The sequence below is a fragment of the Miniopterus natalensis genome, chromosome 7 (genome assembly GCF_054644295.1).
Source record: "Miniopterus natalensis isolate mMinNat1 chromosome 7, mMinNat1.hap1, whole genome shotgun sequence".
NCBI classification, from domain to species: Eukaryota; Metazoa; Chordata; class Mammalia; order Chiroptera; family Miniopteridae; genus Miniopterus; species Miniopterus natalensis.
The window spans coordinates 50,881,604-50,894,848 of NC_142087.1; the positions used below are offsets into that span (position 1 = coordinate 50,881,604).

The 13,245-nt window shown below is 33.6% G+C and overlaps 1 protein-coding gene across 1 annotated transcript in view; it reads right to left on the bottom strand.

Moving 5' to 3' along the window:
• Positions 1-13,245, bottom strand: part of CCDC178 (coiled-coil domain containing 178) — a 240,004-nt gene that overhangs the window by 13,413 nt on the left and 213,346 nt on the right. Inside the window, exon 19 of the mRNA XM_016195988.2 lies at positions 10,694-10,828. Within this exon, the coding sequence (XP_016051474.2) occupies positions 10,694-10,828 (135 nt within the window). The remainder of the gene's footprint in view (positions 1-10,693; positions 10,829-13,245) is intronic.

The following is a 13,245-nucleotide window of genomic DNA, read 5'->3' on the forward strand; positions in this document are numbered from 1 at the left end:
TGATGTGAGTTGCATGGACATACTGCAATTCCCATAATGTGCAAGGCTCTTTCAGGTCTAGATCTTTTTACTTTGTATTTTGTCTGGAAAGTCTTCCCACTTCTGTGATTTACGGTCATTGAATTTATCACAGTATATTGGCACTGCCTCTTAGCCTGTCTTTTCTATCATAGGCTAGATTTTTCTTGAAGCAAGAATTGAATTTGAATTTGGTTCATTTTTGTATCTACCATGCCTACACAGATATTTGCTATTTATTGAGTTAAGGAAATGTTTCTGTTTTTCACACACATACATACACACAGACACATGTACATACAAACACACATACACACAAATAGATATATATGCCCCCAGGTCTTTGCCTGCCTTAGCATTTCAGGATTTTTAGAAACAAGTTGTCTCTCTATAACTTGGTAAATCCATTATCTATTTCACTTAGCCCTTATAATTTGTGTACTTGAATTTTTCGATTGGTTTCTATTAATATATTCTTAGTGTTCCATCATGCCTTCTGCTCATTAAGAATTTATGTAAGTTTTCATTATCTCAAGGTACTCAGAAATAGGTGCTACTTAACTGCAAATATAGTCTCTACTATTCTTGTCTCTAGTAAAAAGTTTATATTACCCCTTTCCCCAAGTATCTTTTTTTTATCCATTTGCTAGTCATCAGAGTCCATTTTTCTTCATTTATTAGATGATCTAATTTCTATCCTGATATATATATTTTAAAAGTATTTTAATTATTTTGTTATATCTAGTACTAATTTACACATTTTTTTCTCTCTTGTTTTACTTGAAAAGTGACTTAGGTATGCTTTTGTAGTCAAAAAAAATTTTTTTCTACACACATGTTTAAATGAGAAAGATCAAGGAGCAGTCATGAATGTTTCTATTTAATAAAGCCAGATGTGTGAGAGAGGACTTTAAAGGCTCAGATGCCGGCCATCAATATATTTCTTTTCATGTGTGACATTTATATGCATGCATGGTAATTTCAAATGCATTTTGGTGGATGTTTTGCAAATTTAAAAATAAGTATGCAAATTTTATTCAAAACTCAGAAATACAGCATAAAATTTTTATGTAATAATGATTGAAGTCTGGATAATGTCATATCATATAATACAGTTAAACAGTCACTTAGCATAACAGATGCAATGATTGTGGCATATGCTATTTTCAGGCAAATATGTGCTTTACAATTAGAAAAAAACAGACCTCAAAGATACACAAGCTCTTGTCTGCAGCTGCAGACCCTAATGACCACCATTGTACAACTTTTTTCTCATGCTTTTGGTTATATAACACTTCCTTAATTTTTCTCCTAACTTTTGGTCTCCTTTTTTTCCTTTGATGGATGACATGCTTCAAAGCTGAACCTAGGAGGCTAAGTTACTTGCCTTCATTTCCCTAATTTTCTCTTTTTTCATTAACTTCCTCAGGTTCATCCTCTTTTATGGCTTCACAATCTGCCCACAAAACTTGTTACAGCCTTTCAGTGTCATCTATGTGCCAATCGACCTTCGTGCTGCCAGGGGATACCTCTATCCAGGGTCCCACTCTCTCAGTAAGTAATGTATAACTAAATGGGACTGTTGGTTTGCTTGAAGTAAGGGCCCTACCAATTCTCCTTTCCTACTGTTTTGGTTACCCTTAGCTCCAAAGCGGAGTCCTCTGGTCGCTGTCGTTCTGCTCTATTTCACTCTAACAAGTCCACTGTTTTAATAATTCAGCACCTTCATGCCTCAGAAACGTCCATCATTTCCTCTTTTCCTCTCTTTCCTTTGCTGCTCCTCCAGTACAGGATCTTGCCGGTGTAGAACTCCATTATTTATAGTAGCTTCTCAGCCCCATTTCCCAAATATTTTCACTGAAAATCCTGACTAGATGAGTTAGCTTTTTAAAAGGTCACTTGTGCACTGCAACTCTCTTAAAAATAACAATTCACTATTAGCTGCATCCACTTTGCCCCTCTGCCTTACTTTCGTTGTCTTCCACTATAGACCCACAAAATATATGCACAGCAGTCACCTGAGCTCTATCTCTGTCCCTGTGTTCATCTCCCTGTCTCTGTCTCTCATCCCAGACATGAGCACTCTGCAGCAGCATGTTTCACTGGCTACAGCATGGGTTGAGAATCAGAAAACCTGGGACCTAAATCTGGCTCTACCATGTACATGCTGTGTTCTGGGGATGGTTCATTGCAGCTCTTGGAGAGTTAATTATCTTATTTTTACAATGGGCATGATAAAATTTTCCTTCCCAGAATTATCCGTGACAGTTAAATTAAAATAAACACAAACTGAAAATATAAAGTGCTATAGAAACAAGAGCTAATGCAATGCTGCTGGGGCTCACTAGTTCCCCCGATGCTGTCTGAATCCATACAGTGCAGCTTCCTCTACTTCTTCTCAAGACCAGAGCACTACTAACACAGCACTGGGAGATGAGCAACCCCTTACTCATCATGTTTGAAAGAGATTTTTTCCTATCTTAATTTTTATAAAGTAAAGAAAATATAAAGGAGGGCATAAGAAAGCTTCTCTATAGGATCACTGTCATTTAGAATCTGTCAGGATATTTCTACAAAAGGAAGGAAAGCAAAAAGGGAAGAGAAAAGATGCGATAAAAAAAAGGATCAGTTTGATACAGTAAAAATAGCATTTTATAATCCAACATCAGCCCTGGATTTTGACTTTTGAGTGAATCAGCTGGCTGAGAACTTTTTGATCCAAAACAGGGAAAGATGCCAGCTGGCAACTCTAGGAGCTAAATGCAGAGATCCTTCTAGTTCTATAAAAAGGTTTTAATAAGAAACATGCATTTAATTTATTACAGAAGAAAAGAAATATCTGATCATGCAGTCTTGCAGTATTTGCTAGAAATTGTATGTTTAAAGGCCTATGAGATGAAAATTTTTGATAATATGTAAGACATTTTGATTTCATGCTTTGCTCACTGCACTACAGATGTTTTTATGTGTTTGTCTGTTTGTTTGCTTTTTGCATCTAATATGGTGTGATGCTAACATAGCAGCAGGATATGGGATAAACTGCAAAATGAAACTCTTGATCAAATAGTGTCACCAACACCTATAGGCATTTGTGTCTGGGAAGGTATAGGTCAGGGGCAAATGATAAGAAATTTAAATTCACAAATTTAAATGTACAATTTGAGAATATCGGGGAGCCTTATATTCATAATTAACTAATTTAGCCTATTAATGCTTTGATTTTAAAATTAGGATGTTAGAATACTGAATATCATCTCATAGGTTGTGTAAGAAATATGCCCATGAAGAAAATTGGGATATAGAAGAATGCTGCATATTTCATAATTTTATACTAAGTTTTCATTTTGGTAGGTCATTTGATTCTCTGCAGGTGGCTATGCCTGCCTCTGAAGAGAGTCCTGAGTCACATGTTTCACAAATGAAATGCGATTATCTTTGTGGGTAGCATCGTATGATTTGGAATAAGTCTTTAGGTCTAATATAAAGATCCTTCAAATAAATCATCCAGCTAAGCTTCTGTGGCCCCAAACTCCTAATTTAAAAATGTTGATAAATGAAGTACCTCTTTAGTTAATAAATGAAGTATCTCTTTAGTTATCCTTTGTCAGCAACATTCATTTTAATGGAAAGTGAGTTTACAGGGTTACATGATTGAACTACTGAGCCAAGTCAGTGTTGGCAAATGATGGGCTAAATTATTGATGTTACACACTAATGAATTCTGATGAGAAATAAAACACAGACATTACGTTTCAAGTGGTTCATAATTATTTTTGTACTTTAAAAGCAATTTTATTCTTTTTCCAAATCATACTGGTTCTGTAAAACAAAAACATAGTTACTGATTATACCAAAATTATTGAGTTTGCGGCAAAAAATGCTCTTACAAGTTTTCATTTCTGCAAAAGATATATTATTCACACTAGGTTTCTGATTTTTTTATATACTTCAGGGAAAGGATAATTAAATTAAATGTCTAAATTTTAAAATCAGTGTCTTTAAATAAGATAATCTACTTGCAACCATGGTTAGCATTTCAATAGATGTGTTTATAATCTATGATATGTCTATCAGCACATTTACTGGAGATGTTATTTCAGGGAATGACAAGAATAGAGGGACTTCTGTGAAGTGGCTTTGTTTCAGTAAAGAAGTTATCTTCAAATGTGTGATAGAGGATTAAGTGTGTACTGTAAAATGGCAGGCAGTTGACAAAGTCGGGGCCTGCTGGCAATAACTGAGGCAGATTCATATTCGGGGAAGGCACACAGAGGGCCCTACACTCCATAATGCAATGACGGCATCCTTTCGTATTTCCTTATGACTTCACTGGCCCCGACCGAGATTTTAATTGTGTCATTCTGTGACCTTCCTTCTCACTAGTGGAGTGACTAGCTACTGGATATATTAGTCTGGTTTTTAAATCAGAGGAATTAGAAGTAGAAATCTTAGTAGATGAGGTGTTAGTTAAAAGATCCATTACTTGCTAGTCATGAGTATTTGGGTAAGTCCCTAAGCTTCTCTACAGCTGAGTTACCAACCCCCTAAATAGGGCAACAGGTCCTCTTTTCCTATCAGAGGGTTGTTAAAATTCACAATTCAGATACACACAAAACTGCAACCTTCTATATAAGGTCATTTTATTTCTGAGATTTGCTTAGACTCTAGTTCATTTTAGGGAGGTCAAAATTAGTGTGGAAAATATTCCCTTTACCAACTGGGGGATATGATGCAGGGGAAAGGAATGACAAGAGTTTCATGCCAAGGTTTACTCAACATGCTAGATGATTTTCCTCTTACAGTAATATATGCAGAGATCTACAGAAGCATAAAAATCCAAAGGTAAAACGTCTTTCATTGTGTTGGAATGAGGTAGGAGATGCAGTGCAGGTTAATGTAGTTCTCACGTGGTGTACACTATGTGAAGTTTTTTAAAAATTGGGACTTGTTTATCTTAACTCTGTAATATCCAATTCCCGCATTAAGGTTTTACTGGCTCATTTTCTTCATCTTCATAATTTTCTCTTTATCTATGGTAGACTTGGCACCATTTGTGAATGACAAGGCTACTTCAAATTTTATCTCTGTAGTATTTTGTTAAAATTTTTTTATCTTAATATCTTCCTCATTATAACTATACTGTTCATTGTTCTATAATCTTGATACTTGGAGATGAAAAATCATGTGTCTGAGTTAAACTCACATCAAAGCAGCATCATTATATAATGAGGATGCTAAGTTGTATGAAAAATACCTAGTGGATATGCTCCATTAGTCACTAATTTTCAAACTTAGAGTCCTGTCTTTGAAAAACTCCTCTCCCCCACACCACTGACATGGCTCCTTCATTTGAAAAATGTACTGCCCATATAAAGTGAATTTAAAAATAATATAGATGCTGGGTATTATTTTGTTTAAGCCCCAGAAAAAAATCAGAACACGTAAAAATTTATATCTTTCTAATAAAAACAATTATAAATATGCTTATTTTATTTTAAAATGTAAAAAAAGCAATGCATTTTGGTTCTAACATGTTATTTAATAGAATAAAGAAATTAGATAATTTAATTCATGAAATTTAGCATTGAAAAAGGCTTTAGTTAGCCTCCTGTATCTACATCACTTTGATACATGTGTGAAATGAATGTATTTCCATCTTAGATATCAATATTTGAATAGAGGTTCTCCTTTATTTTCAAATATCTTTTAATTATTGATTTCTAATAATTCCATTGTGGTCAGAAAACATATTCTTCACTATTTCAATCCTTTTAAATTTGTTAGGACTTGTTTATAATCCAGTATATGAATATATTTGGAAATGTTCCATATGCACTTAAAATAATGTGTATGCAGCTATTGTTGAATGCAACACTCTATATATGTCAAATAGGTCCAGTTGGTTGATAGTGTTATTCAATGCTTCTATGTTCTGATGGTTTTCTCTCTGCATGTTCTATCAATTCCAAGGGAGAAATATTAAAATCTTATGCATAGTTTTATTTCTACTTTAAGTTTTTTCAATATTTGCTTAATGTATTTTCGAAAACTTTTTTTTAATAGGTGCATATACATTTAGGATTGTTATATGTGCTTGATGAATTGATTCCGTCTCTTAATAAAATGACCCTCTTTATGCCTGGTAATTTTCTAGTTGTGAAGTTTAATTTGTCTGATATTAATATATCCTATCCAACTTATGCTTGGTGTTGCATGCCATGTATTTTTCCAACCTTTTATATTTAACCTATCCATGTCTTGTATTTAAAGTGGGTCATTTTTAGACAATTAAGTTTGAATCTGGTACATTTAGCAAATGTGACTATATTTTTTCTTTTTAATTGGGGGTTTTAGTCCATTTATATTTAATATAACTTTTGATATGGTTAAATTAGGTCAATAGAATTGATATTTTTGTTAGGTAGAGAATTCTGAATTCAGTTTTTCTTTCAGCAGTATAAAGATCTTCTTCTACATTTTTTGGCCTTGATAGTTTCTGATGAAATGTTAGAGGTAACTTTTTATTTATTACCTGCTGGATGCTTTTAGATTTTATCTTTATTTTTAATTTTCTAGATTTTTAGTTTTCAGAAATTGACTACAACATATCTAGATATGATTTTTAAGTATGTATCTTTTGGGGGCTTCTTTGAATTTACTGGATCTGTGATTTATGTTTTTTACCCAAATGACCATATTATTTTTATACTTTTTATGATTTAAGTTCACTCCCCTCTGGTAGCTAATAAGTTAAGCTATAGTAATACCATGAGACTAAAGGTGCCCAAGACAGGCTGCCCCTAAATACCCCACAATGCCATATTGATTAAAGTAAAGTTACTTAACAAGCAGCTGGCACCCTGACCCTTGTTTGTCCCCTTGGATGCAGAAAACAGCCCTCTTATGTGAAAGGTGTCCTCATTGCACCTGGAGACACCCTTTATCACTAGAGTTAAACAACTAAGATCCAAAAAGTCTGTATAATCAACTCTTATTGCCTCTTTCCTAATATACTACTTTAATCTCCTTGCTAAGAAAATACCCAAACCTTGCTTAGATTCCTTTATAATGAGCACTAATTTTGTCCTGTTAATTTCTCACAAATGTATTATTACTTTGTTTAAATAAATAATATAAAAAGATGCCTGGTTTGATCACTTCTTTGAGCCTCATTTTATGATCTGGGCATCATATTGTGATTCTCCTGTACACATATATTAAACTGATTTCCTACAGCTAATGTATTCTTGTGTTAATTGTATTAATTTATTACTAGTCCAGCACAATTCTTCCCCTCCCCGATAAGAAGAAATACCTAAGAAGTATATGGCAAAATTTTAGTACATGGTTTGAAAAAAGGCCAAGAATTATTTACTGAATGTTCAATGCATTCCTGGAGTATCAAACCTAAAGTAGTCAGCCTGTTATCTGTGGCCTTAAGAAAGATCTTACTTTATTTCTTGTCTTTATCTTTCTCTGAGACTATCTAGTCTCAGTGACAGAGACACAGAAAACTGGCATAGCATGGTAGCTAAGAGCACGTACCCTGTAGCCAAAATATGTAATCTCCATGTGTTTCAATTTCCTCTTCCATAAAATAGGAACACTATGATAGCATCTCTTAGTGTTCTTCAAGAATAAATGAATTAAAATTTATAAAGCACTGATGACAATGTCTGACACATACTAAGAACTAGATAAATGCCTTGTTGGAGAAAAGAAAATCAAGGAACAATGTCTACTGTATAGCTATGAAATATGTTTTCCAATTCTCTCATACTTCTCTGCTTGAAGGTGCTCTCCTATTTCTGTAAGTAACACTATTAAAACACATTTGAACTGTGAATATCTATACATTAAATATACAAAATATTATATGAGCCGACCAAAGTCTTTTCCTTTTACAATTAAGCATTCTAAATTTTGTATATTCCACCTTTCCCCTGGTCTTCCTTATATTGCTTCTCTCTAGTATATTAATATGATCCTTTAACTATGCTTTCCAAACCTGTATAAAATAATGTGAATATACTCAACCTTTTAAGAAGTGCAAGGGGGCTGTCATCTCCTTTACCCAGACAAAATATGCATGCTTACGCAGTCTAAGATCACATTTACATGTTGTAGTCATATCACATTCTCTCATTTAAATGATGTGTTCATGCCCAGTCTTTTTTCTAAATAAGATGCCAAAGAGCTTTAAATATAAAATAGCATCAAATAATTCCCCAACATTGACATTCTACTAAATTATATGAAATAAGAGAGCAATGACATCTGGTCTGTTAAGCAATTTTTAAAAATCCTCACCCGAGGATATGTTTTATTGATTTGAGAGAGAGAGAGAGACATTGATGTGAGAGAGAAACTTCAATGGGCTGCCTCCTGCACATCCCTGACGGTGGGTATGGGCCCAGACTAGAAATCAAACCCGCAACCTTTATGTGTACGGGATGATGCCCTAACCAACTGAACCATATGCACAGGGCCATGTTGAATCAGACTGTAGGGACTGACATCCACAGACTCACTCTGAAAACACTAAATTACTCTACATTGTTTTTCTTTTTTCAAATTTCGATATAATTAACAATAAGATAGGCATAGGATACTTTCAATTCCCTTAAGAGGCCTTACTACCATACCCCCTAAAAAACACATGAGTAATAATTGAACAAATCTCACTGACGGCGTAAAGCCCCAAGGGAGCTTAGAATCTTCTAGAAAGAAGAGCCTACCATCAGAAGAGTGAGCTGCTAAATACACAACCGCAGTAGGGGGTATGTAGAGTACACAGTGGTATGCACCATGCTGAAAGTTTAGGACTGAAGTTTTATCAAAGGATTGCACTTGTTCCTATTGTTTTATGAAAAATCCTGGAAATTACATTTTTACATTTTTATTAAAAGCCAAAATTTAAATATTCTTGATTGAAGACATCTGCAGCAATTAAGAAAAGAATCCACTAAATTATGCTCCTTAAGTTCCCCAAATACAATCACAACTTGCTGCTGGGTTTCTAGATGAGTAGTTGAGTTTTCCTACCAATACTATCCCATCATTTCTACCCCTTCATGTCCACTGTTACATAACAGCCATAAAAATAAATAATTTTAAATCAAGTTTGGTAAAGAATTTATTGGTGAATTTCTAATAAAAAACTAGAATAAGGATTATTGAAGATTATGAATTGAGAATGCACTTTACCGATATTCTAATAGTTTTCTACGGACATTTTCAACATTTCAAAACATACCCTAATTCACAATGAGAATTTATCATTTTTAAGATGTTTAAGAACATTTACATTTGGGCAGAAATATGGGACTTTTCTAAGACAATAATTACAGCATGCAGATCACCTTTGAATATTTAAAAGGAAATTACAGGTTATAGCCAGTTCATAATTTTTAATGTAGTATATTTTAACATACTTTTTACAACATGTTCTTGACTTCTAAAATATTTGCAGTTGTAGTTTATACTCAAGTTTGGATATGAATCTCTATTCAACTTACACATTTTAAGCACTGCCTTTTCAAAGCTTTAAATTTCTCCTATTATTTTAAATTTTTTGTTATCCATTTTCAATAGAACCCTTATATAAAGTATATATATATGTGTAGTACTATACATATATTCAAAAGTAAACAGCAAAAATAGCCACTAGAAAAATGAAATTTGAAATAGCTTTGGAAGTGCTTTACAAAATTCTTTTCTTTACTTGTGGTAGAAGCATCATGAAGTGCACATATAATTAAAATATTTAGAAAAAAGATTTGGTTTGCTTAGGTTCAGTATGCATTGTTTATGCTGCAAGTTAATGAAGATTATGGTTTTAAAAAGCACATGTCATTGTTTTTTTTTTTATATATAACTGATACTTCTAGTTTTTTGCTTTTTAATAAAACAAGGTGGTATGTGTTTTGCTTTGGGAGGTCATGTTTTATAATACTGTAACATTTCATAGAGTAAAATGTTAATTTGAAAAGATTTAAGTAATTTTAATAAAATAGTCTACACATAGTCAATATGGGTTTCTACAATAGATCCGAGTCTTAATTTAAGATAATTGATCTACTGAAAGTTTTTTTTTTTTTAATTTTATTTTTGTTTAAAATATTACAGATGTCCCTACTGAAGGTTCTTAGGGGACGAATAGTAAAATTTCACATGTATCTGAAACCATATTTACATTCTAATCCCAAATTGTTTATTTTTTACAAAAGTCATCTCCAAATGTGCACAGAGGAATGAGCCTCTAGCAAAATGGAAGGGGAAAGAAAACAGTTAAATTAAAACGAACGCGAGTGTCATTTTCACTGCAGATTTCACACAAAAGGAACACAAGGCAACTGTTGACAGTATCTTTTAAACAGCCGAGTGCCATCTGCAAAGCCTTAAGATTTGAAATTATATATTTATACCAAATGTATTTCTAAAAATCCACTCCGAGGTCTGTGAGAAATAAGTTCATTCTCCCTTCCCCTCAAAGTACGCGTGGTGTGTATGCTAACTTACTGAATTCATCCTTCATGCAATTCCAGTTTATTAAAGAGGTTAAAAATTTATAAAACTCTGATGGGATATGGTTTTAATGCTTCATCACACTACCCATCATTTGCTTTTCAATCTAGATCACAATGATCTTCCCTGCTTCCCTGCAATCACCTACCTGCACGGCTAGTATTTTCTGAATGCTCTCCTGAGAGTCTCCCTGGAAGCCGGCCAGCCTCTTGCGGCTGTAGAGGACCACCAGTTTGAGGTACTTCTGCCACACACTGTGTATCCTTCTTTGCAGCTGACAGAGCTAAAGGGAAGGGGGGAACACAAGTCAGAGTAGGAGAGGAAATTAATGGCAGTGTTCAAGAAGAATGATGGAGGGAAATATAGAAAGCAGTCAATAGCCCATTCTGCACTGTACGGACCTGACAGGAATTTCACAGTCTCTTGGTTTTTCAGCCCACTCATGTGCATTCATCAGAAACCAGTCACATCTGGCCGCCAGGATGGGGGGTTAATTTTCTCTAAATGCCTCAGCAGTTTTGTTCTAGCTGAGGCAAACTCTGTGACTGCAAAGCTGATGAGTAAAATATTTCTACTTCACCCAGTTTAACTCAAAACCGATAGCCTCAGGACATATTGAACCTTTCTTTAAAAAAAAAATCTTTTAAAGCTGTTTTGAATGGCACATCAGGTCAAGCCAAAGTTTAAAAATGCAACTTTAAGACTTTGATGGACACCATTGCTTCTTTTTTTCCTCATAAAGCTTACCATTGCTTGGCAATGTGTGCTTTAGAGCATGACAAAACTAAAGAGAATTAACTTAGCCATCTACTGCTGAGGGAGACAATAACGGAAGAAATTTCCAGCTAGAACTCCCTATTAATCTACCTCCCTCTGACTATGTGACACGGAAACATCTCACTGCACCAAAGTACAGGGGATGCAACGTTCAGTAGGGACACGTTTAATACTGAATCTATACAGAAAAAGGAAGTCTTCTCTTGGGAGGCATTCTATACCTTCTAGAAATTTAATATAAAACCAAACAAAAAAACAACAACATAGAAGTTTAACCAAGACAATGTACATTTGTCCTTCAACAGTCAGCATAGTCACATTATGCAGAAATGTTATAATTAGGTTATTTTCAAAGAAATCAACTTCATACATATTAGTGGTAAAATCCATATTTTAAAAATTTACATATATCTGTCACTGAAACCTCGTTTGGATTTTGATAGTTTGGATACTTGTTTAGGTTGATTTCTTTAGTGTGTTTTGTAGAACAGTAAACACCAAAAAGTACATATCAAACATTTCTTCATAGCAGAATAAAACATGTCCCAAAATATAGCTATTTTATGTTCTATTATTGATCTGGGTACTGGTTACATGTAAGGGATCCTTTATAAAACTTCATCAAATAGTGGGTGTATCATTTGTATACTTTTCCATATGCATATTTCAATAAAACAGTTCACTTATAAATAACACGTTTTAAAAAGTTACCTGGTGTTGCATGTGAATTGTCTGTCACCATTATCTTCACTATGTATTGTAATAAGCAACACATAGGTTTTAATGTAAGTTCACAGAAAAATGAAGTCTCTATTCTTGGTTAATTGGTTAACTTAGGAAGAAAATATAACCTTAAAAACTATAAATACTTCAGCTTGCTAAGTGCTGAAATACATTACCTGGATTTAGATTATGGGCATTTCCAATAATTTAGGATACTGAAATGAAGAATAACATCATTTTTGAAGAGAAAATTGGGCAATATTAATGTTAACTTCTGTAATATTTTAATATACATTTAAATAAAAAATATTTTAATAACTTTAATATAATGTTAAAGTATTTTTCTGCCAACTCTGACAGCCAATGAGGGGAAGGTATGCTTTATCTTAATATACTCATTAAGACATTAGGACACCTTAGCCTATGTATTTATCATTATTATGGTATCCACAAATGTGACAAAAGGCAAAAAAGAGAAAGATGAGTTTTAGGGGAATACTACCTTAAAGTGAAGGTGATTTTTTCAAGTGAGAGAGCAACATTTGGAAGGTATTACAAGGGAGAGCTCATCAACCAAAGTGAACTGAATAGTAATGTTTCCCACGTTCACATCTTAAATGAGGACAAGTAGCTGTATATAGTAAGTCTCATATATGCAGTTCTCTGCATTCTACCTTGAAGTAGCCACAAAGGCCTTAAATTAGTCCATACACAAGTGTTAACTGCAGCTACTTAAGTAGAGAAGTTCCTTAAGTATCAACTAAGAAAGAACAGTATTTCAAAAAAGATATTTTTGGAGAAATCTATAGCTAACAGTCCTCTGGAAAAAGAACCAGAAAAGGAAAAAAGAAGAGAAGGAATTCTTGAGAAAAGAAAAAGCATGCAACCAAAGTCACATATACACACATACATATGTACATTAAAGACAAAAAATGATGAACAATAATATACAGGAAAAATATTTAAGATGCCGAGAAAGATGGTTGAGAAAGAGCTGGCCATGATGAAAACTATTTTAGGGATGGGTTATGATAAAAGCCCAGTAATATGTCAGCAGACAGTGATCACTCAATGAATATTTATTAAAATCGATTCAATAACTTGAACTCAGAAATTTTAGTGGCAAAATGAAGAAGTGAGTAAGATTTTCAGGAACTTACTAATTAGTATGAGAGGAGAAACATAAACCAAAGGAACTGG